At 41.2% G+C, this 27,299-nt stretch overlaps 3 protein-coding genes across 6 annotated transcripts in view; 1 reads left to right on the top strand and 2 right to left on the bottom strand.

Moving 5' to 3' along the window:
• Window positions 1–1,501: 1,501 nt before the first annotated feature.
• gjd4 (gap junction protein delta 4) lies at window positions 1,502–3,742 on the bottom strand. Its single transcript, XM_071896947.2, has 2 exons — window positions 3,679–3,742; window positions 1,502–2,688 (listed from the first exon to the last, which is right to left on the bottom strand). The coding sequence occupies exons 1-2, from the start codon at window positions 3,740–3,742 to the stop codon at window positions 1,502–1,504; spliced, it is 1,251 nt and encodes a 416-aa protein (XP_071753048.2).
• On the top strand, window positions 3,741–13,355 carry LOC139909743 (sodium- and chloride-dependent GABA transporter 2-like). Its single transcript, XM_071896950.2, has 15 exons — window positions 3,741–3,927; window positions 8,175–8,285; window positions 8,500–8,634; window positions 8,755–8,895; window positions 8,992–9,079; window positions 9,983–10,115; window positions 10,218–10,352; window positions 10,641–10,744; window positions 11,017–11,141; window positions 11,221–11,333; window positions 11,462–11,599; window positions 11,824–11,926; window positions 12,123–12,223; window positions 12,337–12,507; window positions 13,266–13,355. Exons 1-15 carry the CDS (start codon window positions 3,741–3,743, stop codon window positions 13,353–13,355), a joined length of 1,875 nt encoding a protein of 624 aa, XP_071753051.2.
• Window positions 13,356–15,316: 1,961 nt separating this feature from the next.
• ccny (cyclin Y) overlaps window positions 15,317–27,299 on the bottom strand; it is a 51,320-nt gene continuing 39,337 nt past the window's right edge. For all 4 annotated transcript variants that reach the window (XM_078291261.1, XM_078291263.1, XM_078291262.1 and 1 more), the window contains 3 exons: window positions 22,447–22,613; window positions 20,128–20,290; window positions 15,317–18,816 (listed from right to left, as the gene is read on the bottom strand). In XM_078291261.1, coding sequence (XP_078147387.1) covers window positions 18,700–18,816; window positions 20,128–20,290; window positions 22,447–22,613 — 447 coding nt within the window. In that variant the 3' untranslated portion in view covers window positions 15,317–18,699. The remainder of the gene's footprint in view (window positions 18,817–20,127; window positions 20,291–22,446; window positions 22,614–27,299) is intronic.

The raw sequence follows: 27,299 nt of genomic DNA, 5'->3' as shown, positions 1-27,299 counted from the left end.
AAAGGTTTGATTTCTTGAATCAAGTGTCATTTCCTTGAGTGATCTACCTTATGCTCCCTTGTTTGGAGTGCAATGATCTCAGCAACAAGTGAAATTATCAACAAGTGAAATGATCTCACCCCATTGACAGAATTTTTCACTTGTTTCAAGACAAATACTTACTTGTTAAGATGGACATTTCTTTTCAGTGTAGAAAATGCAAAACACATTAAATACAGCTGCACAAGTATGTCCAATAAATGTTGCAGCACAAAGCAAATCAAAAGTATAAAGGAAAAATATGTCAAATGTATCATCAATTTATTGCACACTGTTTAATCGGACACACAATTTCAACAACAGATCATAATGTGATCTGATTCAAAACAACAGATCATAATGTGTAGCTGTTGTTTCCACCCATGTCACCTGAACTATCAAAACATCATATAGAAAATATAAAAACATAATTTCATAAAACTGGGGCTCAAACGGTTGGACACATCTCAGCGAAGGAGCATGTTAATTAAACATTACAGCGGCCCCAGTAGGTGCACGATTGAGATGTGTCACAGCGGGACGCCGGCGTCTGACCCTCACATTCATCTGAGCGTCGGTCGAGGTGAAACCAAAAGCCCCGGTGAGCAGTATGTAGAAATCCTGAAGGGCAGCAGACGGCACAGTGTTCCTTTCCAGAGCGATGCTGTGCTCTATTTCCAGTGCCAGTGTATGTTTAAAGCCTGTATTCCTCCTAAGCTCCGCGAGGCCCTGAAATAGAGTGACAAGCTGTCTCCATAAATACAGAGCCCTATGGGGGAACATAATTGCTTTGTGAGCCCATGTGAGCTTCGGGGGCCTTCATAGTGTCCTTCGCTTCTGACGGAGGAATCCCATTGAATCCTATGAGCTCCGGGACAGCACCTTAGCAAGATTATTGCCTTTCATTTTGTGACCCTCTCATTCCCAAAGGTCACCCAAACAGCGCAGCACAGCGCCCAGAGGCTCTGCCCATGTCCTCTTTGACCCCACTGGCCCACACACAAAAGAGAAGAGCTATATGGTGACTGTCCAGGGTGTCACGTGGTGTGTGTGTTCATGTATATGTGGGACAGGTCAAGGCCTGCCTTTGTTTATGGACAGTGAGTCGGGGGAGGCGGGGGTAAAGCTAACAAGGGAAAAAACAGGTGGGCCGCACTCTTTTAGATTTTCTCAAGGTTGAGGTTTGTCCAAGGACGCTTGAGTTAAGGCTAGTGTGTCCTGTCGTTCCTGACTTGTTTTGTTAAGAGCAGTGAGCATTCGTGACTGGATTCTTTTCACTGCCGGTTTCGAGACTCCTCAAGTGACAGTGCAGCCTGCGTAGTGGAATGAGCTAGAGAGCATGGCAGCGTATCAACTACAACAGTTGCTGCCACTGTATAAGCCTCAGGGTATCGCTCTCTCTTTCTCCTATTCCTCCCCCACCTCATCTCCCCATTCTCATGTTCCAAAACAACCAGGAAATAAAGCGATCCAGCCATGTCAGTCACACCCACTCTGATCTTTTCTCCTGCCCGTCATCGTTGGTCTGTAGCTCTGCACCGCTGGTCAACTCCACCAGCGTGTACTGACCCACCCTCCTTGTACAGACTGTTGCCGTGGAAACATCGGCGACGGGCCCCACTGATGCCCCAGAGGGCAATCCAAGGTCCCGTCTGGGAGGAGGCGGCGGTTTGAGTCGACTGCGCTTACTAACGCGGATGGACCTGGGTGTCCCCATGGGCTCCGGGGGGCAGAGAGCTACCTCGCTGCCGTCCGCCTCTGGAGCCTCCTCCTGGGCTGCGGAGTAGCCGTTGTTCCCATTGGTGTTGGAGCCTGGAGGCCCTGGAGACAGAGGGACTGGAGAACAAGGGAGAGAGGACTCCACTCCTCTACTCGACCCCTTGCTGCACCGCCTCTTCCGGAAGCTCCCCGTCTGACCGGCTTCTACCTCTAGATCCTGATGGGCCGGCGGGACGTTCGGGTCTATCCCGCGGCTTGCCCCGCCGGCCGAAAGGTAGTACCGCTCCTCCTCGTACATCTTCTGCACCATCATCTTCCTCTTGCTCTTCTGCCGCACCGAGCGCTTGATGGCGCAGATGAAATCCAGCACGTTTAGGAAAAGAGACAGAGCTCCGGTACCCAGCATGAAGTTGAGCATCACCGTCTTCTCAGTTGGCCTGGAGATGTAGCAGTCCACCTGGGTGGTGCAGGGTGGATGCTGGCACAGGAACCTCCTGGGGATGTAGAAACCAAACAGATAGTAGTGGGCCGCCCCGAACCCTGCCTCCAGCAATATCCTGAACACAAGATGGAGGATATAGGCTCCCGTGAAGATCTGGGCCTCGAGAGCCATCTTGTTTATGGACGTCTTCCTGAACGACTCCTGGTGGATCTTGTACAGCAGGGAGGCTTTGATGTGACCTGAGGCGTCCGGGTCGACGGTGAGGCCGTTCGAGACCTTATGGACCACGAAGATGACAAAGATGAGGTAGGGGAGAGATACGGTGACGAGCTGTGCCAGCCAGAAGCGGAACAGAGAGACGGGTGCGAATAGGTCATAGCACACATTAGCGCAGCCAGGCTGAATGGTGTTACACACAAATCGCTCTTGCTCGTCCTGGTAGAGGGGGTAGCCAGCAAACAGGAGGATCAGGATACGGAGGAAGATCATCACAATCAGCCACACCTTCCCTGAAAAACAGGCAGAGAGGATTTAAAATGCACTGGATAAACAATGACACCCTTTTTCTATTGTTAATGTCGTTAAAGTGGTAATCTGCAAGATCCTCATTTTTTATATTTTGTCTCATCTCTGGTGCTCAGCGCTCATTGCTGTGGTGTTTCTGCACTGCTCTTCCCAGAGATCACCTGTCAATCAAACAGTGTGTCCAGTACTGTGACGTCTTTTTCTTTGGATTCTTTTTCTTGGTTTGAGTTTCTGTAGGTGGCGCTCTTTTCTTTGTCTGTTCAGCCATGGTGGCTATCGCTGCTCATGCTAACTACCCAGTTCTTCTTCTGTTCATTCCAAACAAACTGCTGTTACTGCTGCTGGAAAATGCATCACTTCCCAATGCAGACCTACCAGATACCGGGTGTTTAAAAGAGCAAATGTAAAGTTTTCATGAGCTGGATATAGGTTGAGAATCACTACTGTCTTATATCAATTGGTCATAGTAGCAAAACGGACATTTATTTGAATGAAAAGGTTGCGGATCGTTACTTCAAAGCAATTCTTTCTGGTTATGTTCACTGTAAGATTAAACTACTACAACAATCAAGTTTGACAGGAACATGGGAAGGCTGTTTTGTGTAGCTCTTTCTGACAGACAAATCGGTTCAAATGATTATACAGAGAACTCAAGGCTCTTGCAATCGGCCAACACTCTGTTTGTCTGAGATTTCACCTTGAGCTTTATAGATTCATTGAAAAAACAAAAGCATTCCTCTGCACTATTTTATGAGCTCCTATCAGGTGCAACAGTAATGGCTTAACACCATTTTATTGTTATTTTAATGAGAGCAGTGCTACTTGACATGCATTGAAACAGGGTTAAAAATCACATCCTATTCAAATAAGGTTGAGATGCAAGTAATGGGGCTGACTGTGCTTGCTCATTAAATATGTTCCATTTACAGTCGTCAGAATCCAGTTCATCTCTGTTATTAGTGAAGTCAACTCACCCATTAAAGTGATGCTGTGATTGACGGAGATGAAAATGACCTCGGAGGCACTTGATCCCCCCATGGCTGCTGCGCTCGACTCCCTCCAAATCCCCCCCCGGTCCTCCAGTTCCAGGCCCCAGGCTAAACCCTTGAACCAGCACCTCACTCGCTACCCTAAGCCCTTCTCCTCTTTCCTCCTCCGCCCTTCCTACCGAGGGACACGCTGGCCTCCAGCAACACAATCACCTCCACGTGGACAGACAGAAAGTTTCCAACGGCAGCCTGAAACTCCCATCCAATCCTAGGAGGAGTATCTGCCAGGTCCCGGCGGGGAAAATCCACTCTGATCCATCCGAGTCTCCCCAAGTCTCTGAGAGATTGGGAGGAAAACTGTGTGAATCCTCCGTCTTACCTCGTCCTCTGTCCCCCTGCAGACAACTGCTCTGTCCTCAGACAACAGAAGACGGGAGCGAGCCCCATTGTGGGTCTATTCTTAACCCACTTCCAAAGGCACGTCGCCATCCTGGCATTGCAGAGATATTTTGGTGCTGGTGGTTGTCCTTACAGGAGAATAACAAGCCTCCTGGATTACTCATTCTAGATTGCTGTATTAAGTTCTCAAGCACAATGGCAAGCATGTCCAGCCAGCTCCATATGTGACCCCCTACCACCTATACAAGCCCTGGTAAAAATACAAGGGTTTACTCTGATAAATCATCATAACATGATGCAGACCGTACATTTCCTGTTGGTTATAAATTGTGCATTCTCCTACAATTGATAATGGCTTATGATTGATAAGGACCTATAGCAACTTCATGTGGATGTGTTTTTCATGATAAATCTGAATAACAGAACTTTTGTCATGGTCAAGAAACCCTCAAACTACAGTATATTAAGCTCAAAAAATGTTTTGGTCTAGGCTTTGAGTAATTCTAACTTAATGAAGTATTATCATTTATGAATGACTCAAATGGAACTTAAATAAAATTGAATGAATTTAAATGTATGCAATTTGCTCATAATGCAAAGGCATTTCAGATGCCTTGGTATTATTAGCATGTAAAAGACAAATTTCCATCAAACTAAAATTATTGAGCAATACGTTATGTGGTTACAGATCTGATAACAGTCTAGACACTTCAAACAATTTTAGTTCTGTTATGTTATTTTGTATGTTTTCCTGAAACTGTGTTTATTTGGATAAAATCAACTTAATCTTTTTTCTTAATATCAAAGAGGGTCAATTAATCTCTACTCTATCCGTAATCTCTGGGGGGCCACAAGGCTAAAGACTGCAGGCTTGGCTCATAATGACTAGAGATCAAAGGTCACTAGCACTTGCTTATGGCTCACAGTAAAGTCCTACATGGCTTATTTTGATTGTATGGCAAGGCCAGGATTGAAAATGCAGCAGATTATGTTGGAAATCTATACATCTGATGAATTAAATGTGTTTTTCATATCCTTTGGCTAGTTAATGGCAGTGGGATAGGGCAGTGCACATAGATGGTAGGAGTGAATTCATCTTTTACGTTGAATGTCATTGCTGAGCCAACTGAGTGTGTGTGTGTGTGTGTGTGAGACACTTGTCGGGCATTTTTACATGCTGTCATCGAAGAATGCAACAATGCCTGGATTGGCAGTTAGTATAAAGTTGGTTTGCATCTTACAAAATGAACAGGAAAATACCTGTCATAAAATGGGATCAGCTAACCAGGGGAGGAGAATAGTGTGGAAAGAGGAAAATGAGACCGAACTGTCTAATTATCTACCAGAAAACCTTTTAGCTATCTCTAGTTGTACAGTAGTTTAAGGCATGTGGCTTTTATGAAATGTGTGCCATGTATTTTGATTGTATCTCATTTTATTTTAGAGGAACAAATCTTTTGCACACTTAGGTCCAAGCAAGTTTCTTTATTTCACCAAGCTTTCGGTTTAGTTGACCTTCATCTAATTCTTATTTTGGCATTTCTTCTACAATAACACTCTCCTGCTTTTTACATATTTAAGGAATTGGTGATTCTGTGACATGCCATTTGAGCCTTGCCACTTGAGAAAAAAAAAACCTTAAGTAAATGTATTTCTGATCACTTTATCTGATTGGGGAGTTGTTTAACTTTCAAGAAAACATTTTTTCACCTCAGGCATTAGTTTTTGACAAAGACACAGTTTAGGTTCAACTGTGTCATGAACAACTTGGAGTCTGTCTGAAATGATTTGAAAAGATATCTGAGGTAACTGCATCACATCACCAGTTCTAAGCAGAAATCTAAATTAAAAACCCACACCAATTGTCCTTCAAAGCATGTCATGAGTCACTGGCCTGAACATCTTGTATTAAAATGATGCATTATCATCAGAAATATTAGAGAATTTATATTCTACTGATTGAACAATCAATTACACATTTCCTACAACTCTCAAATTATGAACAAAAACTTGTTAAACGGGTTAAAAATGATAACGGGGCTGAAAGGACAATCCATATTTAAATGCTTGGGAATGTTCTAAGGTAAAGAAGGGTAAAGTTATACCTTGCACATAGTATGACAATAGAAAAAATGGAAATGTTTATTGACTTTTTATGAAAGCAAAGCAAATGAAACAGTGAAATGAAGAAATTAGCAACAATACAACACAATACAATACAATATATATTTTTTGATATCACTTGAAACCAAACCAACCAAAGTGATCAGACTGCTGAGTGTTGGACCAAAGTACCAGGTCAGGTCTTGAGCTGAAGCTGACTATCTCTGGTGGACTGTCGATTACTGGTCTATGTCTGATCACTTTTTTTCTGATTTCCCAGTCCCATAGATTCCCCTAAAAAACATATTAAACTTTTTTTTGACTTGTTCACCTTTATGTAGGAAGTCAATTTATGCAGAGACTATGTTTTTTTCTCTCTCAGAATAGCTCAGAATGTCTTTCGGCTTACTTTCAACACTCTGCTGGCAGGGACTCCAGCACTTGGTTATGCTGCAATGTGTATAGTAGCCTACAGGGGACATGTGGGCTCTTCACCTCACAGCTGCTTGAGGTTTGCAGTTGATGATTTAGGGGTGATGTGCCGCATTTTCCTGGTGATGTACTGTATTTACCTACCAGCTTCCTCTATTCTAATTGCGTTGCTTTGTTCTGTACAGGTTTGCTTTCGCCAAAGCCTCCATGACCCAGCTGCACTTGCCCCACTATATCCTTGTGTCTAAGTCCTTGTTGAAATACTTCTTTATTTCTGTCCATTTGTTAGGGTTTTCTTAGGAGCCACAGCTGTGTGGTATTAAATATTTTGTATCCCTTATTTAATATTTATTTTGGCAGTGACCTGGTATATGGCATACTGTGGAGAAATGCAGCACACTGGAATTTCTAAACATATCTTAACACATACTCATATCGCTTCACTCATAATCATTCATCTCCCTCACTCAGATAATGAATTTTTCCCTGTCTCATTATTTAATTTCTAATAATAATACCAATAAAAGTTCTCTAGGAATACATTTCGAAGCCCTGAAATGTGTTTTGAAGCATCTCTGCAGGGTTCGCTCAGTCTGTGGCAGCCTAGTTCCCTCCACATTAAGAGTGAAATATAGTAAAATGAAAGAAAATGTAAAATGTATTCAAATTTTTTGTGACCAATTTTTTTTTTATTATTTATTTTATTTTCCACAAGGTTTGCAGGTGTACATCAACAAGTAACCTCTGTCAATAACGTAACATATAGGTATACCAGGGCATTGATAGACAGGTAAATAAAAAAACAGGAAATAAAAAAGCAAATAAAATATATACTTATACTTTTTTTTCTCCCCGTAATAAATTCATAACTTAATGTTTTAGTCGCAATAAAGCCATGCCATTATAACTAAGACAGTACAAGATACAGAAAAGTAACAGAAAGCATACACCTGCACCTTTGATCGCTCCTTAACCCTGACCTACCCCATCCCCATGGGTCTTTCTCTAAATTCCACTATACATGCAGGATATTTCCTAACAGTACGTTGCAAAATAAATAAGGAAACAAAATAAAAATAAAAATGTATATCATGGTTCTAGCTGCGTTGAGTGCCTCCTTCCTAGCCTCAAGCATAACCTGGCCTGCCCCATTCATCCAGCAACAGAGAGCTCCATAGATACATCTTTACAACATCTAGATACAACATCTTTTTAGCAACAGTGCATGCTGATAGCCACAGCTGTCTTTGAGTATGGTTTGAGCATACATTCTGGGGAGCAGTCGATCTCTAAAACTAAAGTGTTTCAGAGAGACGCTTTGTTATTTGTTCCCAAAAACTTCTAACTGATGGACACTCCCACATGATATGTAAAAATGTCCCCATTTGATTCAAATCAGATAGGGTGCAAATGTATTCAAATCTGAAGAGGTTGTTTTTTTCCTTCCTCATCTCATATAACCGGAGACGATGCCGCAAATAAAGTAAATAAGGCGAGGCCAGTAAGATAAAGAGTGAATGTGATTTCATACAAGATGACCGGAGTAGAGAGAGATCAGTGGGGTTCAAAAGCAGAGTTCCTTCTAGCTTCTGCTGGGAGTATTGTTGGCCTGGGGAACATATGGAGATTCCCCTATCTTTGTTACAAGAATGGCGGAGGTGAGTATCTCTAGCAAAAATAAAATTCATGTTCAAATAAGCCTGTGTAGAGCTGTGTATCCTTAGTTCAGCCACAAGTTTCCTTTGAGGAAGTTTGCAATCCCCCCTCAGTGTGTTCATCCATATCTATAGGTGTGTTTACATTTATTGCGTATCATTCATATATGGTTTTTTTCATTAAATTGCCATCGTTTTTACTTTCTAATTCATTCAGGTGCCTTCCTGGTTCCATATCTTTTGTTTGTGGTGGTTTGTGGGATACCTCTGTTCCTGCTGGAGACTATGATTGGTCAGTTCACTCAGCAGGGCATCGTCACCTGCTGGAGGAAAATCTGTCCCTTGGCACAGGGTGAGGATGTACAGTGGCTACTTCATTGTGGCAAATTTTTAAAAAAAATCCAACAACATAACTTGTACTGATGATGAATGTGTGGTATTAGTTTGAGTGACTTCAGTACCTTTTCTACAGGAATTGGATATGCTGAGCTTGTGATCCTGTGTTATGGCACCCTTAGTTACCTTACCATCCTGGCTTGGGCTCTGTTCTACCTGGTGTTCTCTTTTAGCTCTCAGCTGCCCTGGGCGAGCTGTGGACACTCCTGGAACACAGGTATCTTAATATGAATTTGACCCCTCAAATCCATCTATTTGATTTTCAAAGAAGAATAACTATAACACTGAAAATCATCTGCTTTCCACCAATCAGAGAACTGCATTGACTTCACCTCACTAAATCAGTCAGCTAACTGGACCTATGGGCCTAACTCTAGCTCTGCTGCCACTGAGTTCTGGGAGTAAGTATAGACCTGTAACACCTGTATAACACCATGTGTTACTTTTTCTTAGTAAAAATAAACTTTCATAACTGATCTCAACTGAAGTCAGTTTGCCAAGATGCCATTTTAGTATACCATCACGCTGGGGATAGTTAAACCGATATAAAGGTTTGCAGACATATATCAGGCCAGATATCGGATGGAGGTTCCTCCCCAACCAGAGTTTTTGAATTATTTTAACGATTATCATTTTTATTTCAGATGGCTGACCAGAGAAATCATCCTCACTGTGGTGTGGGACGATTTTACTCAACTGCTTTAAAGGAATACATCAAGTTTTTTGGGAGATTGGCCTGATGGTCAATTTACCTGTTAAGTAATGAGAATATAGAAAGCACAATCATACATCATCGGGCCAATCTCCCAAGAATTTCATTGGTATGGGTTTCAGTGGAGAAATTTAGTGTTTCAATGCTGTTTCAGAGGTTTCCGATTTCCAGGAGAAATACTGAATCTTTGTGAGTTTTAAATATTGAATGTATATTGAATATCAGCACAAAATATCAGCTATTGACAGCTTCAGTCCAAAAAATATCAGTATTGGTATCAGCCTTCAAAAACCCATATTGGCATACCACAAACAAGTTTTTATCTAGTGTTTATATCATATGGAATATCATAATGTGACTGGGATGGATGATCCACAATCACAGATTATGATCACCGTTAGCTCTGCATGCAAGTTGAATGGGGTTGAATAGAAGATCCTCCTTCATTGCAACGTTGATCAATGGAGTAAACACTCTTTCGGAGCATTTTACTCTAGATGAACTGAAGGGTCGTTGAACATTAGAGGAAAAAGGAGATTATCAAATGTTGCATATGCCTGGAAATCTGATTTATTTTTTATCTCCCAATGAGGCAGCGAGTCCTGGCCATTTCTGGGGGCATTGAAGAGGTGGGCAGTGTGAGGTGGGAGCTGATGTTGTGCCTCATTGCCTGTTCTGCTCTCTGCTACTTCAGTATCTGGAAGGGGGTCAAGTCAACAGGAAAGGTTAGAGCTTCTCTTCATAAACGCACATGTACTGGAATGCGAAAAAAAAAAAAAATCCTCTTGCCATTGTGTTATTGTAAGACATGCTATGTTCTGTTTTAGGTGGTCTACTTTACAGCCACCTTCCCCTATGTGATGCTCTTGGTTTTATTAATTAGAGGACTGACTCTGCCAGGAGCTTGGAAAGGGATTCATTACTATTTGGTTCCAGACCCGGACCGACTGGCCGACCCACAGGTGATGCATTCTCAAACACGTCACCTACATTTTTGAGAATTAATCAGTTATCAATTACAGTTATATTACTACTTTTGTTCTCTCACAAGTAATGAATTGCTTACTAAGTTTGAGTCACAATTTTTACAGGTAAAATTGAAAAAATAAGTTGTAAAATATCACAATTTGAATGATTCAAAAACGACCTGCTTTCCATCCATCATAACTGACAGGCCTGTAACTGTTTGGCCAGTAAGTTGCGCTCAGAGGCACACCTGCATATATTTCCCCTCATATATCTCTGTCTAGGTATGGATGGAGGCCGGCACTCAGATATTCGTCTCATACAGCATTGGATCAGGACAAACTATTGTTTTAGGGAGCTTCAATCAAAATAAGTATAACAGCTACAAGTGAGTGAAAACATGGCATCTGTACTGTTGTGTATGATACAGTTTTCCATTTAATATTTCTGCATGAGTTATGCTGAAACACTGGTCCAAAACAAAATGAACTATGCATATTGGATGTTTTTAAAGGTTTGGAAGTGATTTGTAGTTGAAAACCTTTCATACATTTTGCATATATTTAAGTTCTGTTTTTATAATTTTGTTAATATCTTGCTCTGGAGCTCTCTTTGATACAGTGTGAGAAATTAGCCAAACCTACAGCATGTTCCCTGCAGGGATTGCATTTGGCTGTGCCTGCTGAACAGCGCCACCAGCTTTGTGTCTGGTTTCGCAATCTTCTCTCTGATCGGGTTCATGGCTGAGAAGCAGGGCGTTCCTATTAACACGGTGGCTGAATCAGGTACGCTTCAGAACGGAAACTCCTCTCAGTGTTTTACCTGAGAAGCGCTCAAGCATCAATGTCTGTCTTTGTATTCCAGGTCCTGGTTTGGCTTTCATTGCTTATCCCCAGGCAGTGGCAATGATGCCAATACCTCACTTCTGGACGTTTTGCTTTTTCTTCATGGTCCTGCTATTGGGAGTGGACTCAGAGGTATGACCTCATGACATCCAAGACTCATCTACAGCAATAAGATCAATAACTGCCTCACATGAATCGCAATATTAAATGTCTTGATTTATGATGCAACGTCTCCCCCCTTGTACCTCTCTCCTCATCAGTTTGTGATGATGGAGTCAATAATAACCTCAGTGACTGATCTGTTCCCAATGCTGCTGCGCAAAGCACGGAGGAGAGAAGTCTTCGTCCTCGTCTTCTGTCTCGTCTGCTTCCCTTTCCAGCTCACTTTCATCACAGAGGTAAGCTGCTGTCAAAGTTTGCAGAAGAGGATTAGGGCCACATGTGAAAAATTTGAGTTCTGAGATCTGACACTGACTTCTATTCTCAGAAATTTGCCTTTTATCTCAGAATTATGACTTTATTCTTACAATTCACATACATTTTTGACATGGGCCCTAATCCTCTTCCATAAAAGTTACAAGAAATGCAATAATAGATGGCATAATCATGTCTTCTTTTTCAGGGAGGAATCTATGTTTTCCAGCTCATAGATTACTACGCCTGCAGTGGAGCAGGTGTGCTCTTCATGACTGTGTTTGAGTGCCTCGTCATAGGCTGGATATTTGGTGAGTTTTGTTCATCAAAGGTCCTACTCGGTGCCAAAAGGGAAATTCATTACATTTTAATACCAAAATCAAGCCACATCACTCCCATTTACCAGCATCTGTCATGTTATGCCAGGCATATCACATCAGAATTTTATTTTAAAAAAAAATCCCAATAATGCTATCATGCATTCTTCTATATTTCTATACTGTCTAGGAGTGGATCAGTTTTATGACATAATCAAGCAAATGACTGGACAGCAACCATGTGTTTTTTTCAAACTGTGCTGGTGTTTCCTCACTCCGTTACTATCGCTGGTAAGTCAGAGAACACTGTGGACGTTCCAGAACACAGAACCTACACAGTCCTATACCAAGCTCACACATCATATGCTACTTATTGACAAAGAATTCTCTCCACACCTCCTCAGGGTTGCTTTATCTTCTACCTGGTGGACCACAGGCCTCTCAGGTTTAACCGTTGGTACGTTTACCCAGACTGGGCGTACGCTCTGGGCTGGACCTTAACACTCTCCTGTATTGTCATGGTGCCGGTGTGGGGGATCTATATGATCTGTGCTAGCACAGGCAGCCTGAGACAGGTCAGAAAACACACCTGTTATATCTTGCTTTCCCCAGGTTCAGACCAGAGTTTATGTTCTGACAAGGAAACTACGTAGACCACATTTGGTCCAGTAGGGCTACTAGATGTGGCTTGGGTCAACAGCTATTATATACAGCTTTAAAAACCATTCATCAACTTGAAAAATCATTGTATGGTAACAGTGCCCAGAATAGAAAAAAAAATCAATAATCCTAAGAATCTGTTCAGATAACATTGTTAACTATAAGACAAAAAACAAATGATGCTTTGTTTCTCAGTCTTCTAGATAAAGATACTGTATGTTAAAAGCAAATAATACAAATTTAAAGAATTTATAGGGCTAATCATTTTTCAAGCACATTTCAACAATGCCAAAATAGTAGCAAATTTGGTAAATTTGGCAGAAATTTGAGTAAATGTTTAGATTTTCTTTGGTTTTCTTTTTTTTCCTTTTTTTTTTTGCAAAATGCTGAATAACAGCATATTTGGATAAGTTATGGTATGGGGGGCAGTGGGGTTTATTTGAACAAAGTATACACATTTATGAATGCAACAAAGGTTACCCCTTCCTTATTCTGCCTATTAATCTTATGAGGATTTCCATGGTTCCTGCCGTTTGGTGTAGTGGAATACCAGACTGGTAGCACAGTGTTTCCAGATTCACTTTTTCACTTAGAACAAATGACATCATAGGACATGAAGGCAGGCATTCGTCTGAGGAGCTGATGTTCTTCTTCACTACTTTCTCTCTATCAGCGTCTTTCCATCCTTTGCCGCTCTGCTCATGATCCATTTCATCAGCAGAGAACCACAGAAAACCCCTCAAGACATGAAGAAATGTTGTAAGATACATGGAATGTGAAGGATTTTTTCTATAATATATACTATACTGTAGTGTTAGAATCTTAAGAGATCAGCAACATTTTCATCACTTTGATATCTGAATTCAGTTCAGTTTATGTAGAGATATTATCCCAGCCAAATTGGTGGAGGATGTCCTCGGTATCAATAGCAATAACAATCTGAATTTATAGTTTTGACCATAATTTATACAGTGGTACTCTCAAGTCTGACAATATATTTATTTTTCTTTCTTCTATTTTTGGCCTGCTGTAGACAGTGTCCTTTTCCTCCTTGCTTATGTGTGTGTTTGACTGTAAATGGGAGGGGATCCTTGGGAGAGACTAAAAATCTTGACCAAAATAAATGAATTGCCAACTTCTCTTGTATGGAAGGTTTCTTTATAGATAAAGTTTTCTAGCAAGGCGTATGACAACAACCTGTCTGGAAATAATTAATTGAATAAGCCCGAGGCACCTGCTATGTTGAAAGACAATGATTTATTCATCTATCCGTTATTGTTCAAACCTAAAGCATTACCATGTCAGAGCTTACCCATAGGATCCATTTCAAACCTGGATTAACTCATCTCCTCTGAGAAAGAGAACCAGAAAGAGAGGATGGGAGAGAATTCTATTGAATTACTAAACCACATGAATAGAATACATTTTAATCAGAAACATTTGTTAATGTAACTTTATAGTTTCTGGTCTTGTGGTATATTCAAGACATCAACATGCAATAATATGATGCTATGAAAAACAAACTTATCAGTACATAGGCTCACCATACAAACGTCAACTGAGAGAAATTAGCATTACTGTTGCCCTTCTGTTGTTTTCCAATTGTTAGATACAGTAAATGGTCTTGAAAAATGTGTCTCCTCTTGAGTAAGGTGAAGCTTATTGTTCTACCTTATTTAGTGTAAATGTTAACACTCGCTTACACACACTTACCCACATATTTAAGATTAGTTACCATTTAGAGCTGCTACAAGTTCTCATTTTCTACTTTTTTAAATAATACTAGTTGCCTACTATCACTCAACATAGTGTCTGCTAAAGTGTTAGCATGGAGCACCAGAACCAATGATCTACTGGGGACACATGGATGATTTTGGTGTTTATGCTCTCATCAGTGTACATCAACATACACCAAGGGGCCAAGCTCCCAAAAACTTGGTGTATTCTTTTAAATCCAACGTGCCTAGCACAGCACAGTGGAAGGCCCAGAGAAAGAAGCAGATCTTCCCTATGTTCCTAGCACTGTGTCTACCTATTATTCCCCAACCAATACATAAGTTCCATGTGTAGTATGACACAGAACCTTTCTTGTCTGAATTGCTGTGGCGGTAAACAGAGATTTGGTTTCAAAGACTTGTGTGTGTGTTTAAGCTTGTGTGTGAGTTTGTGTGGCTGCATGTGTGTATGTGAAGTTTGCATGTTTGAAAGGGAACATAAAGGACGTGTGGCAATCGGCTGCTCTAAAGCTCACAGCGGCGCTTCCACGAGAAAAGTCATTGCAGGGAATTGACTCGTAGAGCAATTACCAGAGCAGCAATTGAAATGCAAATCTGGGCTAATACGGGGGATTAAATGTGTCCCTCAGTGACAATATGGCAGAGTGTAATCTCTATGTTACCACTCGCTCTAAGCCATTTAAATGGTTCTTTCTGGGAGAAGAAAGCCCGTTAAGCCATATCAGGTCTACAATACAGTTCAACATATTGTGATACAGAGTGGAAAGCACTCATAAACACCGTGAATGATGCTTTGATATCTCAATGTGTTTGAATGGCGGTTCATGTTGAAGCATCGTAGTCAATTTAAAAACAATTAATTGAGAGCATCAGGGGATAAAACAAATGTCTTGGTATCGGTTCGTTCTGAGGAAAACCAAAATTGAATGATGAAACTGGTATTCTGGAACCGAATGAGAAACACATACACTTGGTTTATTGCAAGGTTTAAAAGTTTAATCGTTGCGCAGGTTTTTCTAAACATTGCTTCAGAAGAGAAGAATTGGGAGCAGTTGTTTAAATCATAGTTAAAAACATACAGAGAGAGAAAGAGAAGAGAGAGATCCGAGTTTGGCAAACTGAGAACAGGAACAAATGACCGACTCACTGCAAAGGAAATATAGGAAGTAGACAACGACAACAACAATAACAGAATACAGTACAAGTCCTTGAAAATGTCAATCAATGAAAAAAAAAAAGAGGTCACAGCTACAGCAGTTGTCTGACGTTAGCACAGGAAATCGTCGAGATCGAAGCTGAATTTGTAAAATCCCAAAAATTGTCATAGAAGAGAGAGGAAGAGAAATTGAGACAAAAGTAAAAAGTAAAAACTCTATGCAGAGGTAGAGTTCAGTGCACAAGGCTATGACACACACCCAGTAACCAGCCGACAAGACGCCACAGGCCCAAGGTGTTTGCTGTGGGGTTTCTCCGTAGGTTTCACCTCAGGATTTACCATAGGTCGCCATTGGTTTCACCATAGTTTACCATAGGGCATGCACGCTTACTTCTGGGTTTAGAAACACCAGACTGGACTGTATGCACACACACACACATACAATAAATAGGATACACAATCTTTGAATACCTCTAACGGCTGAACTCACAATAGCGACTCCTGTAACGTTACTTTCCTAAAGACACATTTTGCACTTTTTTCCCCACTCACTCAAAGCACCATGCAAAAGAGCAGTTCTCTTTCCGAGTCCCGACACCTCTTCAAATACTTCATGTGCAAGGGGGGCTGGCTGATCGGAGCAGCACATGAAACAGGATCGTCCTTCATTACTTGATTACTTTGGTACAGTTCTGTCCCTTCTTTCATATCGACACTGTTGGTCAAGGTTGGAAACCGCGCAAACTTGATTGACTGATTCTCTAGTAACTTGACCAACAACAACAAAACTTAAATCACAGACATGGAAATCACCGTGGAAATGCAAAAAATAAGGAAGTTTGAATGTCATCGTTCGCCGATGTCACGTTTGAGTTTGAGCCTTTTATCTGACCGTTGCATTGTGAAGAAAAACGCATTGCAAAAAATGGCAATCTTAGTAAGTGTTTTTGTGTCGTATTCAGACATTTCCAGCTAATTTCAGGATATTTGAAGCATACAGTATACTGTATATCCAGTGATGTAGTGATAAATACAAAGGTTGGTAAACTAGAACATCCAGTTGTTGATCATCATGAAGCAAACGACCACTAATATAAACAAAAATCAGTACGATTTTAAAAGCGTGAATTTATGCTTTCTCCTGTAAAAGATGCTGCCCTCATACAACTTACATCAGTTTGACAGCACTTACTATGATGTACACCATGGTAAATTCAATGAGTTTAAGTGGGTTTACCCTTCACTACATACCTGTTTATACGTATCTTACTCTAGTTTCAAGAAATTTCAAGAAAAAATAACTTAAATCAATTGATGTCTTCCAAGAAAAACAGTTAAGTGTTTATGACAGTTTCACTTATTTCCAGTTCATGTCAGAAACAGGTGGCATCTCTTAAAGCACAAACATATAAAATCGTTTTTCTAAAAAACATCTTAAAATAAGCTTGAATTGTCTATATACCATAAATGTGACACTTATTTGCTAAAAAAATCTTGGCATTTTTTGCAGTGCGAAAACATTGTAACAAGAAAACATTGAAAAAAATATATTCTTTTAAGTGGTCTCTCCCATCTAAATCAGATTTTCAATACTTCACCTTCCTCTTTACTTGATTTGTCATAGGAACAAGGAATCAAACATACTTACCATCCCTCTCACCTACAGTAAATACTGATCCAATATAAATATTCTAACATAATTCTCATTCTGTTTTTTACAGTGCGACCTCAGCCTACAGACTCTGCACACTGGTGCTGTATTTACACTGTACAGACAATTTTGCAAAATCTATACAATCTATCTTTTTGTACGCAGTCTTTGAATCGTCACATAACGCTTTTCATTCATTTAGGTCCTCTCCAGAACAACAACAACAAAAAAACACAACCCTGAAGAATCATGCTTAGTGGCTTCGTTTTTCTGATTTTCATTATTTCACTTGTGCTGTTTCTTTGCAAGCTGGAAGAACTATAAAAAAAAATGTTAAAGAAAGGAAAAAAAATACTTCATAATTATTTGTTCTATTCCTCCAGTACAAAAGGGAAAGAAGTTAATTGTGTTACACTAGCTTATTACAGGCACCACAGGTCAGGACAATGGCAGTGGACAAAATACAACACAACCTCTACAGTGTGTCTCACATCTGACTGCGCCTAGTGGACCCTTGTCATGGAATCACTTTCCTCCCACATACAATAATCCCTTTGCACGCTTTATCGTATTTGATCGGAACAATAAAGCAGTGCACGAATATTGCTTTAAGCGAGTAGCTGTATCCGAATGGTGGCAGGGAGGCCTAGACGTTAAACAGACGTTCTGTAACTGAAAGGTCACAGGTTCAATTTGAGCTTCGGCTAAATGGCTAAAATATAAATGAACCATAATAAAGACTGAAATGTATTTAAGGTTATATTTTGTCAGGGAGGGAAATTTATCAATGCGATCATAAGCTGTACATTGAAGTAATACTGGAATGTTCTTTCCTTTGTAAAACACGTGCTCTGCTGTCCTTTTTCCAAGATGTGACGCTCTGGTGGATGGGAACACACATGAACAGAAACACATCAACAAAACGCTGAAATACAAAGGCCAACAAATTGAGAACATCTCAAATTTAGACTTGCCCGTTACCTGTGTCCAAAAAAACAAACAAAAAACATCTTCTTGTGCTTCAGCTAAGAAACTGACTGAGCCAGAGGATTAAAATTAAAGGAATGTACAAAGCCAACCAGTGATCAGAAGAATGTTTCTCAATTAACCGTACGAGCCGGTCGAGCCTCAGAGGGCCGTTTGGAATGCGGTTGTCGGTGTCATGGGTTGTTATTTCACGTTAAGCAATCTCCTCTTTTCCCACCTTTACACACTCTCTCCTTTCGCCAATGTTATTTCCATTTGTTTGGCTTCTTCTGCAGTCAACTTTCACTCGTCCAGTTCAGTTTGGTTCAGCTCAGTTCAGTTCAGCTCAGTTTGGTTCAGTGCAGGCAACCAGTGGGACTTCTTGTATGTACAGCAACCAGAGGGGGTGCAATAACACTCGTAAAGTGCCAGATTGCATGTGTGTATGTGTGTGTGTGTGTGTGTATGCCTGTTTCTTTAGGGCAGACAGACGCACTGATCCACAGGACTGCTGCCCCCATGGTTTGCCCCCTTACCAGGCAGAAATATGTCTGACAGGACTATCTATTCCTCTCCTTCGCCCCGCCGGCAGCCGATGTTAGGAAATGATGGCCGGAGCCCACCGCACCACCGCCAGGTTGTCCGCGCTCACCGACCGCTTCTTGGCTGCTTTCCTCAAGTCCTTGTATTTGTCGTCACACAACCTTGAGATGGCCTGAAAGGTCACAGAATGACAGAAATGAGATTTACCATTCCTACCATTTGTTTTAGCTACAATAATCGGTTGAGATCCACACGCATGTACAGTATGTAGGTAGTGTTGTCAAAAGACCAAAATTTTAGTTAGGCACCCTAACTAAAATTTTATCATACCAATCGTGTTTTTTTCTAACTGGAGAGTTTACTCCTTTAGTTTGGTTTGCTTGGGCAGGTGAGAACAATGCCATTCAAACTCGAGATTTTGTTATTATTATTATTTTGCTGCCACTCAGCTTCCTCTGCTCTCACATGCTAGAAAAACAGCACAGCTATAAGAATAAAGAAAAGTGCACGATAATCTTAAATCATCTGGAACATGATTATCTTGTAAAATATAAATCTTATGTACGTGTACCTAAACAAGTTTTTACAATTATTTACATTTGTGAGTCAAATTGTATGCATTCTGACAACAGTAAATATGACAAAAACCCTGCAAAAGAGAATACTGGCTCTGGAAAGACTTCACTACAACTAATGTTTCTTAAATCAGGTACTGTGGCACTTTCTCAGTATCATTACTCTATGCAGCACTAGTATAAATTTTGCAACTTTGATATAGTCTGGTGGGTTAGCGAGACTATCACTGTCTCTTTGACAAAGAAAATAGGGCAATGAAACTTCTGCCAACATCACTACTGCTGAGGTTAACGATAATTGCCCAGCAGTAAGGCAGAGGGATAGGAAGAGAGAGAGAGAGAGAGAGAGAGATGGTGAGGCAGAGAGAGACCATTGTGGCAGTAAAGTTAATTACACAGCAACATGGCCCTACATCCCCTGTCTTTCACCCACCAGAGAACACCAAGTGTGTGTTTTATGTGTGTGCTTTGTGTGCTTTGTGTACTTTGTGTGTGTGTGTGTGTGTGTGTGTGTGCTTGAGCAGCAGCACTGTCGAATACTGAGAGCGCAGGCTAATTATCAGGCTGGCCTCTGTTCACTGCGTTGCCCATCCTCAAGCCACATTAAACCGTATTCGTATTTAATGAAACAGCCAGGACACCTTCTGAGAGTCTACTTTTGGAGTCCGCTTTGAAATGACTGACCTTTAAAAGAAGTTCATTGCTAACTATATAGTTTGCATTGATGGTATATGACTAAACATTTTAATGCAACACAGCTTTCAGTGAGCAGACCAGTGACAAACCTTGAATAATAAAAGCAAAAGCATATAATATGTGCTTTTGGGTGACCTGATTCCCCCAAATGCTTATTTGTGTGTGCTACTCATTCATCTCCAGTGTGTATGTTTGTGTGTGTGTGCAGTCACCTCTAGTTTCTGGGCCTTGTCCCTGCTGAGCGGCTCCAGGGGGAAGCTGAGGTTGTTGGCCTCGGCCAGGGAGCGCAGGTCAAAGTAGTACTTGGCGTAGACGCTGGACGGCACGTTGATGTTGAACTGCAGCAGCTCCAAAAACTGACGCTCCAGCTCATTCCTTTGTCAGCAGAGACAGACCGAGAGAGGGAAAGAGGGCAGAAGAGATAGAAGATTGGTGAGTGGGGAAGCGAGGATTTCAGAGGCAGCATTTATAGGGCACTTTTGTTTTAGAAACCACTAAGATGAACAAGCCAAATACAATAAGAATAATTCAGGATAAAACAACCTACATCAAAGCCTGTCTATAAAAATGTGTTTTAAGGTGATTTAAAAGATGACACTGACTTTGCCTGTCTATGCTCCTCAGGCAGGCTGCTCTAAAGCCGACAGGCCCAGATGGCAAAGGCCCGATTAGCCTATAGCTGAGACTTGGGAAAGGCCAGGAGGATCCTGCCTGAGGAGGTCAGGCTGAGCTTCAGCTCTGACAAGCTAAAAAAAATTATATTTGGCTAGAAACCAGACTTAGTTGAGACTAAAATTTGTCAAACAATCTAATTTCCATCTACAAAGAAATCCTGTACAGAGAGACAGAGGAAGACAGAAAGAGAGCTGAGAGAGAAAGAGAGAGTGTTAGTCCACATGAGACCATTCTGGCAAATCCACTTCCATCACCTCACAGAGACAGTGGGAGTTACATTCACGTGTATGGCACCAACACACATGCACTAACTAAATCCCCGGTGCACCCACCAAATTTAAACCTTTCCTCATACTGAGGGGGATGATATCAAGCAAACACAACCCTTAGCATTATATTTAAGAAAATAAGAATATTAAATAAACCCACGTCCTGATAAACACTGTTGTCATGCACTGCCTCACTCTTTCATCCCTTTCACTTGAGTCATGACCAAATCATTTTGACATAAGTGTCATCTCTTCTTCCTAGTCTTTGTTCTCCAGCCACACATTTTCTTAGGCGTGCAGCAACAAACTAGCTAAATTTAGACGGCACTGGAGCCAAATTCTGCCTAATAACGCTGGCTCCTTCTCATCTCACCATTCCACTCATCTTACTATCTCTCATCTACTTCTCTTTACCTCTCCTCTTCCCAGACTTCCCTGCAGTTATTTTACAGTTGGGCCTAAGTGGATGCACAGTGCCCTGTATCTACTGGGGGTGGAAAGGGGAACACAGCAAGCCCAGGCTAGTTGCCTGAGCAGGGATTTAGGAGACTGAAATTGATCTTCAGTGGAAATCTCTGGTCAAATATTGAGCCACTGTCCGGTAAACCAGCCATACGGGAGCAGAGAATAACCGCATGCTGGGGCTCCTCTCATTGGAGAGCATCCAAGGCAGGCGGGTTGCTGTCACGACTGTGTGAATGTGATCTCAGCCCATATACAGCCACCGGAGCAGAAAATGAGTGTGAATGCGCCGTGGGTCAGAGGTCACAGCAGTGGCAACACGTCTAAGGAATCGTGTTCCACCTCAGAATAATCCAGCCGAGATTCCTGTGGATTTGTGACGGATGTGGCATATGGGACAGCATGGCGAGGCCTCATGCTCGAGATGCTTCCTACCCTGTCTTAAGAGCTGTGCTCAAGCATTACTCATAGCCATGTCCACAATAACACAACACGGTCCAATCTTAAAGCCTCACACCCTGTGCCACCTGAGGTTAACGCCTCCCAATCCAATCTATTGCTATAGAATTCTCCTTTGCTCCAACTTGAACTGTTTTTTTAACCTTAAAGCTGCACTAGGCAAGATTTTTATGTAAAATACACCCATCTACAAAATGTTCAAAGCAATGTTCAAAGTTGCCTAGTGCAGCTTTAATTTAACCAGGTGGGGCGATTGAGATTAAGAATCTCTTTTTCAAGAGAGACCTGGCCAAGCAAATAACTTGGCAAAAATGTACATAAGTCAAAATTCACTACATAGGCTAAGCACTCAAAAGGACAGTGGTCCAATTGTAGATCATCAGAAACAGGAGCCAAATCCCAGTCAAGGGTGCCAGGTTAAGGGGGCAGAGGTCCCTACACATACATCTCTCAACACCTCTTGAACTAGGGCTGACCCCACAAACCAAGGCTATTCTCAGCAGAATGGCCCTGATTCCTTAGCACTGAATGGGAGTGAATGGCGGTCTTCTTATTCTACTTCTACTTCATCTGTTATCTGAGTGTGTCCATTTGTGTTTGTGTGCATTTTCAACTGCCTGTCTGTCAATGAAATTCAATGTCTTGTGTGTGTGTCCAGCAACTCACATGTCCTCCACTGTGATATCCTTGAGGATCTGGCAGTAGTCGACGTTCCAGACCGCCTGGTCGTCCCAGACTTTAGATGCCAGGAGGATGGCGCCCAGGACGATGCGCTTCCAGTTGGCAGGGCAGATGTCGATCTCAGCATATGTCAGGAGCCTCTCCAGATACACCTTGAACAAAGAGGCGTGTCACATGTAAATATCTCAGAAAATATTTCTAATTTCCACAAATTGGGACATACACAGTATAACACATCATTGGGATGGATTTTCCAAAGGGTCAAATGTAGGGAGGGGCCATTTTTGGCATAAAAGGGGGCATACAAAATACTGCTACATGCAATTTCATGAGTTTGAGCGCAGATTTTGACTTACTGTTCCATAAATCAGGGGGTCATTTCATCAAGTATTTTTTCATATGCCACAGTTATAAAGTAGACACGATGCAACATTTGGATTCTGCCTTTTCTTCCCGTAATATGAACACAGTATTATGACAACAATATCACAAGGCCCTGTAACTAAATTAGAAAGAGATGAGACGCGGGCACAAGGCCATGAGTGCAGTTTAACACAGTGACATACCGTACACACTGGGTCAGATGAAGGCCACATATATTCTTATCACACATGTGTAGTATGTACATCAATCTAATATCGGACATCACGCCTTTCCCTTTAAACATGGCTGAGGAACAGCAAAGATGGCTGACCTCAAAGATTTAGTGTTTAACAGTTTTTATATAGAACATTATTTTCAGTTGATGACAATTTCCAGTTTCACTAGAATGTACAGTTAAAAAAAAACTCACAAATAATATAAATCATGTCAATATTTAAGAGGTTAATGCATTATCAATTCACTAGGTCATTAGCAATCCATAACCAAATCCTTTTTCTCTGTGATTAATTAGCTGTTGCACTCCCTGCCTAGATTAATTTGGCGAGTTGGTTTGCTGCTAAGTGCTTTGCAGTCTACCGCCTACTCCTCCTCAAGGTAAAAACCACAATAACATGATGTCAGAACCTGATGAAATGCAGCTTCCCTGGAGCTCGCTCATAAAATATCCATGTCGATCGAAACCCTCCGTGTGTCTCCCTCTCTCTCTCTCTTTTTCAGCAGCCAGAAACTCAATTCCCAGTTTCTATAGATCACAAAAGCACACTGAGCCCGCAGGCACCTGTTACTTGTGAGTCGACATGCTTGTATAGAAGCTTTTTTTTTTTCGTATCCATTGATCATCATTTTGTTATTTGCCAGGGAGAATGTGTTCTATTAGGTTTTATAGCCCTCGTCCGACATGGGAGCTGCAGTGGTTTGCAGTGCGGAGACTGTGAATGTGTCTGGCTCGCTAATGGAACTCATACTTCATAGTTTTCACATAAAAGCTTATATCTCCCACGGCACCCTCCGGCAACTAATACAACGCATTTCTTGCCTTCAGCAGCAAAATGTCGAGTAGCCTCTCTCTGTGATGAGTAAGTTTATACGATAACACTTTACATTAGAGCTACATAAACCGATTCTTCCCAGGGTTATTACAGTTTGGGATTTTTCATTAGCTTTTATTTTTATATAGTTTTCAATTTTTATTTCAATTTCAGTTTAGTTTTAGTTAGTTTAGTGTGGTTTTGGTAGTTTTAGTTTAGTTTTTCTTTTGTTTTAATAAATATTTAATAAATATTTAATTTTTGCTTAGTTCTCTCAATCCATTAGCAGACTCAACAGCAATCTGAATTCAGACCGTGTAGCTTAAAACCTTGAATTAATTAATCAAAAACAGGATAGAACAACAATCTGCAAAATGCAGACAAAAACACAAAAATCTGTGTTCAGAAGTGACGAAGAGAGAAAAAAAGAGATGAGTGTGTATATTTAGTCAATCGACCATTTAGAAAACTCCCAAGTTTTGTCAGCCCAGATGACAAGTCTGACAAAGCATGCAAAAAGGGGCACTAACAAGAAAACTTCAAATGGACAACAGTGCATAAAATGTACACATAGGCACAAATATGTAAATACATGCAAATTTATGTGCAAATTGTCTGAACAGTCTACAAAATAGATGAACATAACTCTGCACATGCACAAAGACAGAAACTAAAAACACTTCAAGTATATATTTAACAACTAATAACAAATAATGTGACTATTGCTCTTATTTCCTCTTGCTCTGATTATGACAACAATTCGATTAAGCTGTTTACATGCGCAATAGAAGTAAATACCTCTGTGTTTATGCCATGTCACGTTACCCCGACTTTTCAATATATAGGTTGCGTTCATGTGTTGAACCACAACAAGTCAGTGGAGTATATGCCCATAACCGGGATTCTGATGTGGACTAGGCTAATTGCCTGGGGTCAAAATTATAATCATGTCAGAGCACTGATCCGAGCTGTATAATGTTTGTTAAAAATAAATGTTATTCCGAAGGCATCGTATTTTTTAATCATTTATTTTTAATGTAAACATTTGTTTCTATCAATATGTTTCATAACGATAGTTTACATTGAAGCCTACATGTTCACCTCAGCAAAGGGGCTAAGAGAAGGCTCTTACAGCTATATACTCTCGGAAAGTAAACTAATGGATTATAATAGTAGCATGTGGTTTGGACAAACAGAGAGAGCTATGCAGAGAGGAGAGGGGAGTGAGATTGTGAAAAAGAGAGGAGAAAAAAAGGTGGGAATAGTCTTTCATCGCCTTTTGAAGCCTGGTTTGACTTGCCCACTTGCACAGCTCAGGTGGCTAATTGGACGAGTCGTGCTGGGTTGGGCTTTGTGCCTGCAGGCAATGCCAACCTATCACTGTTGTGGCCCAAAGCCTGCCAACAGACCCCACATATACACTCATCTGGGAGCAGGCAGGAGAGACATTCAAAATAGGCCTGCGTGAAATGAGAGACAGAATGCATGCTGGGCGATATGAATGCAATAGCATAGGGAGAAAACTATACAAACAAGCACAACAAAGAAGCCAGAGCCAGCATGTTTGGCAAACACTGGCCTAATGCAACCCGATTAAACCCAAATGACTGAATTTTAATGTGCTGTGTGTCATTATTCCATGCTCTCTTGGAAATCTTTGTCATGGAGGCTAGTGTCACGGACAGGGTTCGGTCATAGACAAAGAAATTGCTTTCCGTGGAGCTCAACATTAACATGAACCTTTGGAGCCCAGGAATCGGCTAATTCTGTCTCCAAAACCAGGCAGGGATGCTCTAATTTGGCTTTTTCTGAGCTGATCCCAATCACTGAATATTTTAATAAGGGTCTGACTAATTAAATAGCACAGTATCTTTTCTTTTTTTTTTCCACTGTGTTTTTCTTTTTTGTTTGCAAATAAATACATGAAATGAAATCTTGCACTGATAGACAACAGAATGTCACATTTATTACTACTAGCAAAGGGAAGCCAATGCAACACACTGCTTGGTGATTAACAGATGATGGTTTTCTCACATTAATTGAATTGGAGAATCAGTTTGACCACCAATCTCTGTATGAGAGTGAATATCCTCTGACACCAATCCCTAGTTTAGTAGTTAAACTACTAACCAGTAGAAAGCTTACTTTTAAATGCTGGGATCATACAGAATCCGTACAGTCTTTTGCGGGTAGAGCAAAAGTGCAGCAGCAGCAGTGAACCAGCAAGTGGAACCTCTACAATGGTAGCTATATATATTTAAACCTTTATAAACTAATAGTTGCTGTGTGTCAGACCAAGGCATGACCTCTGCCCCCTGATATGCACTGATGGTTCTGGTAATGGAGGAAGAAACACAGTGTTTGACGTTAGGAGCTGTAGCTTCACTCTGCACCGTGTGTTTATGTGTGAATGTCATGTTATTAGTGTCTTCTATTGGAAGTATTGAGTGATGACTCCTCTCCATACAAAAAAGACTCTCTGTCAAACAGAAAGACAGATAAAAGTAATGAGGGATGGTCATTTCCTGGAGAAACATTCCCTCCTATTCCATGATGCAATGGCTGGGAAAGGCAGGAAGAAGCCCAGCTCCCATCTCGACTCTAAAGTTAGCTGCGGCAGCTAAGCTAAGCCCATAACCACCAGCCCACAGCCCTATTCAATTACTGACGGCATGCCAGACTTTACTCTGGAGAGCTGGAAGAGGCAGGCCATGTGCCAGGCGTGTGCTATGTGTGTGTGTGTGTGTGTGTGTGTGTGTGTGCGTGCGCATGAACGCGTGCGTTTGTAAGCCTGACACATCTATGTTCAAGAACACCAATACATGAATATGGACACGTACACTGAAACAGACATGTAAGAGTTGCTGTCAGTGACCGGGCACAAGGGCACACACACCCACACACTTGTGCATCTGTCAGGAAAGCAGAGCAGCCCAATACTAGGCCACCAGGCCAACCATATTAGCCCTGCACTCACCACTCTCCAGAGGCATAGTGTCAGCCAGAGGGACAAACTATGGAAAGACATATTTCTGGGCAGATGAGTGCAGAGGGAGAGAGAGTTCATTTCCAATTGAAGATAGCAAATAAAACTTCTCTAAAACTATAAATGAGCAGTATAAGACCCTCCTGTTCTGTATTAATCTAATAGTGGACATGCATGTGGGTCAAACTTAATGCGACCAAGTGGAAGTGCAAGTAATGTAATACAACATAAGAAAATGAACTGACACTACTGCGGGTCCCATTCACATCTCTTGGTGAAACTACACAATTCATGGCATTTGCTTTATTTTGTTTGCCTTACTTTCCAACTCTGCCTTGACTAGATATCACCATTTCTAAATAATCTGTCAATTCATCTATCTTGCTTTTTAAGACCTTGCATTTAGATAACTTAATTAAAGACTTTCTCAGACTTGCTAA

The sequence above is a fragment of the Centroberyx gerrardi genome, chromosome 22 (assembly GCF_048128805.1).
Source record: "Centroberyx gerrardi isolate f3 chromosome 22, fCenGer3.hap1.cur.20231027, whole genome shotgun sequence".
NCBI classification, from domain to species: Eukaryota; Metazoa; Chordata; class Actinopteri; order Beryciformes; family Berycidae; genus Centroberyx; species Centroberyx gerrardi.
Note: the sequence above shows the minus strand (reverse complement) of the source record. Positions and strands in the feature narration are given on the sequence as shown.

Excerpts from the sequence above, each read along its gene's own strand:
- LOC139909743 (XM_071896950.2), top strand. The coding sequence starts at position 3,741 with ATGGCTGCTGCGCTCGACTCCCTCCAAATCCCCCCCCGGTCCTCCAGT. Across the intron at positions 3,928-8,174 it reads TCCACGTGGACAGACAGAAA|AGAGAGATCAGTGGGGTTCA; the intron begins GTTTCCAACGGC and ends TGACCGGAGTAG. Across the intron at positions 11,142-11,220 it reads TAACACGGTGGCTGAATCAG|GTCCTGGTTTGGCTTTCATT; the intron begins GTACGCTTCAGA and ends TTTGTATTCCAG.
- gjd4 (XM_071896947.2), bottom strand. The coding sequence starts at position 3,742 with ATGGGGGGATCAAGTGCCTCCGAGGTCATTTTCATCTCCGTCAATCAC. Across the intron at positions 2,689-3,678 it reads TCACAGCATCACTTTAATGG|GGAAGGTGTGGCTGATTGTG; the intron begins GTGAGTTGACTT and ends CCTGTTTTTCAG.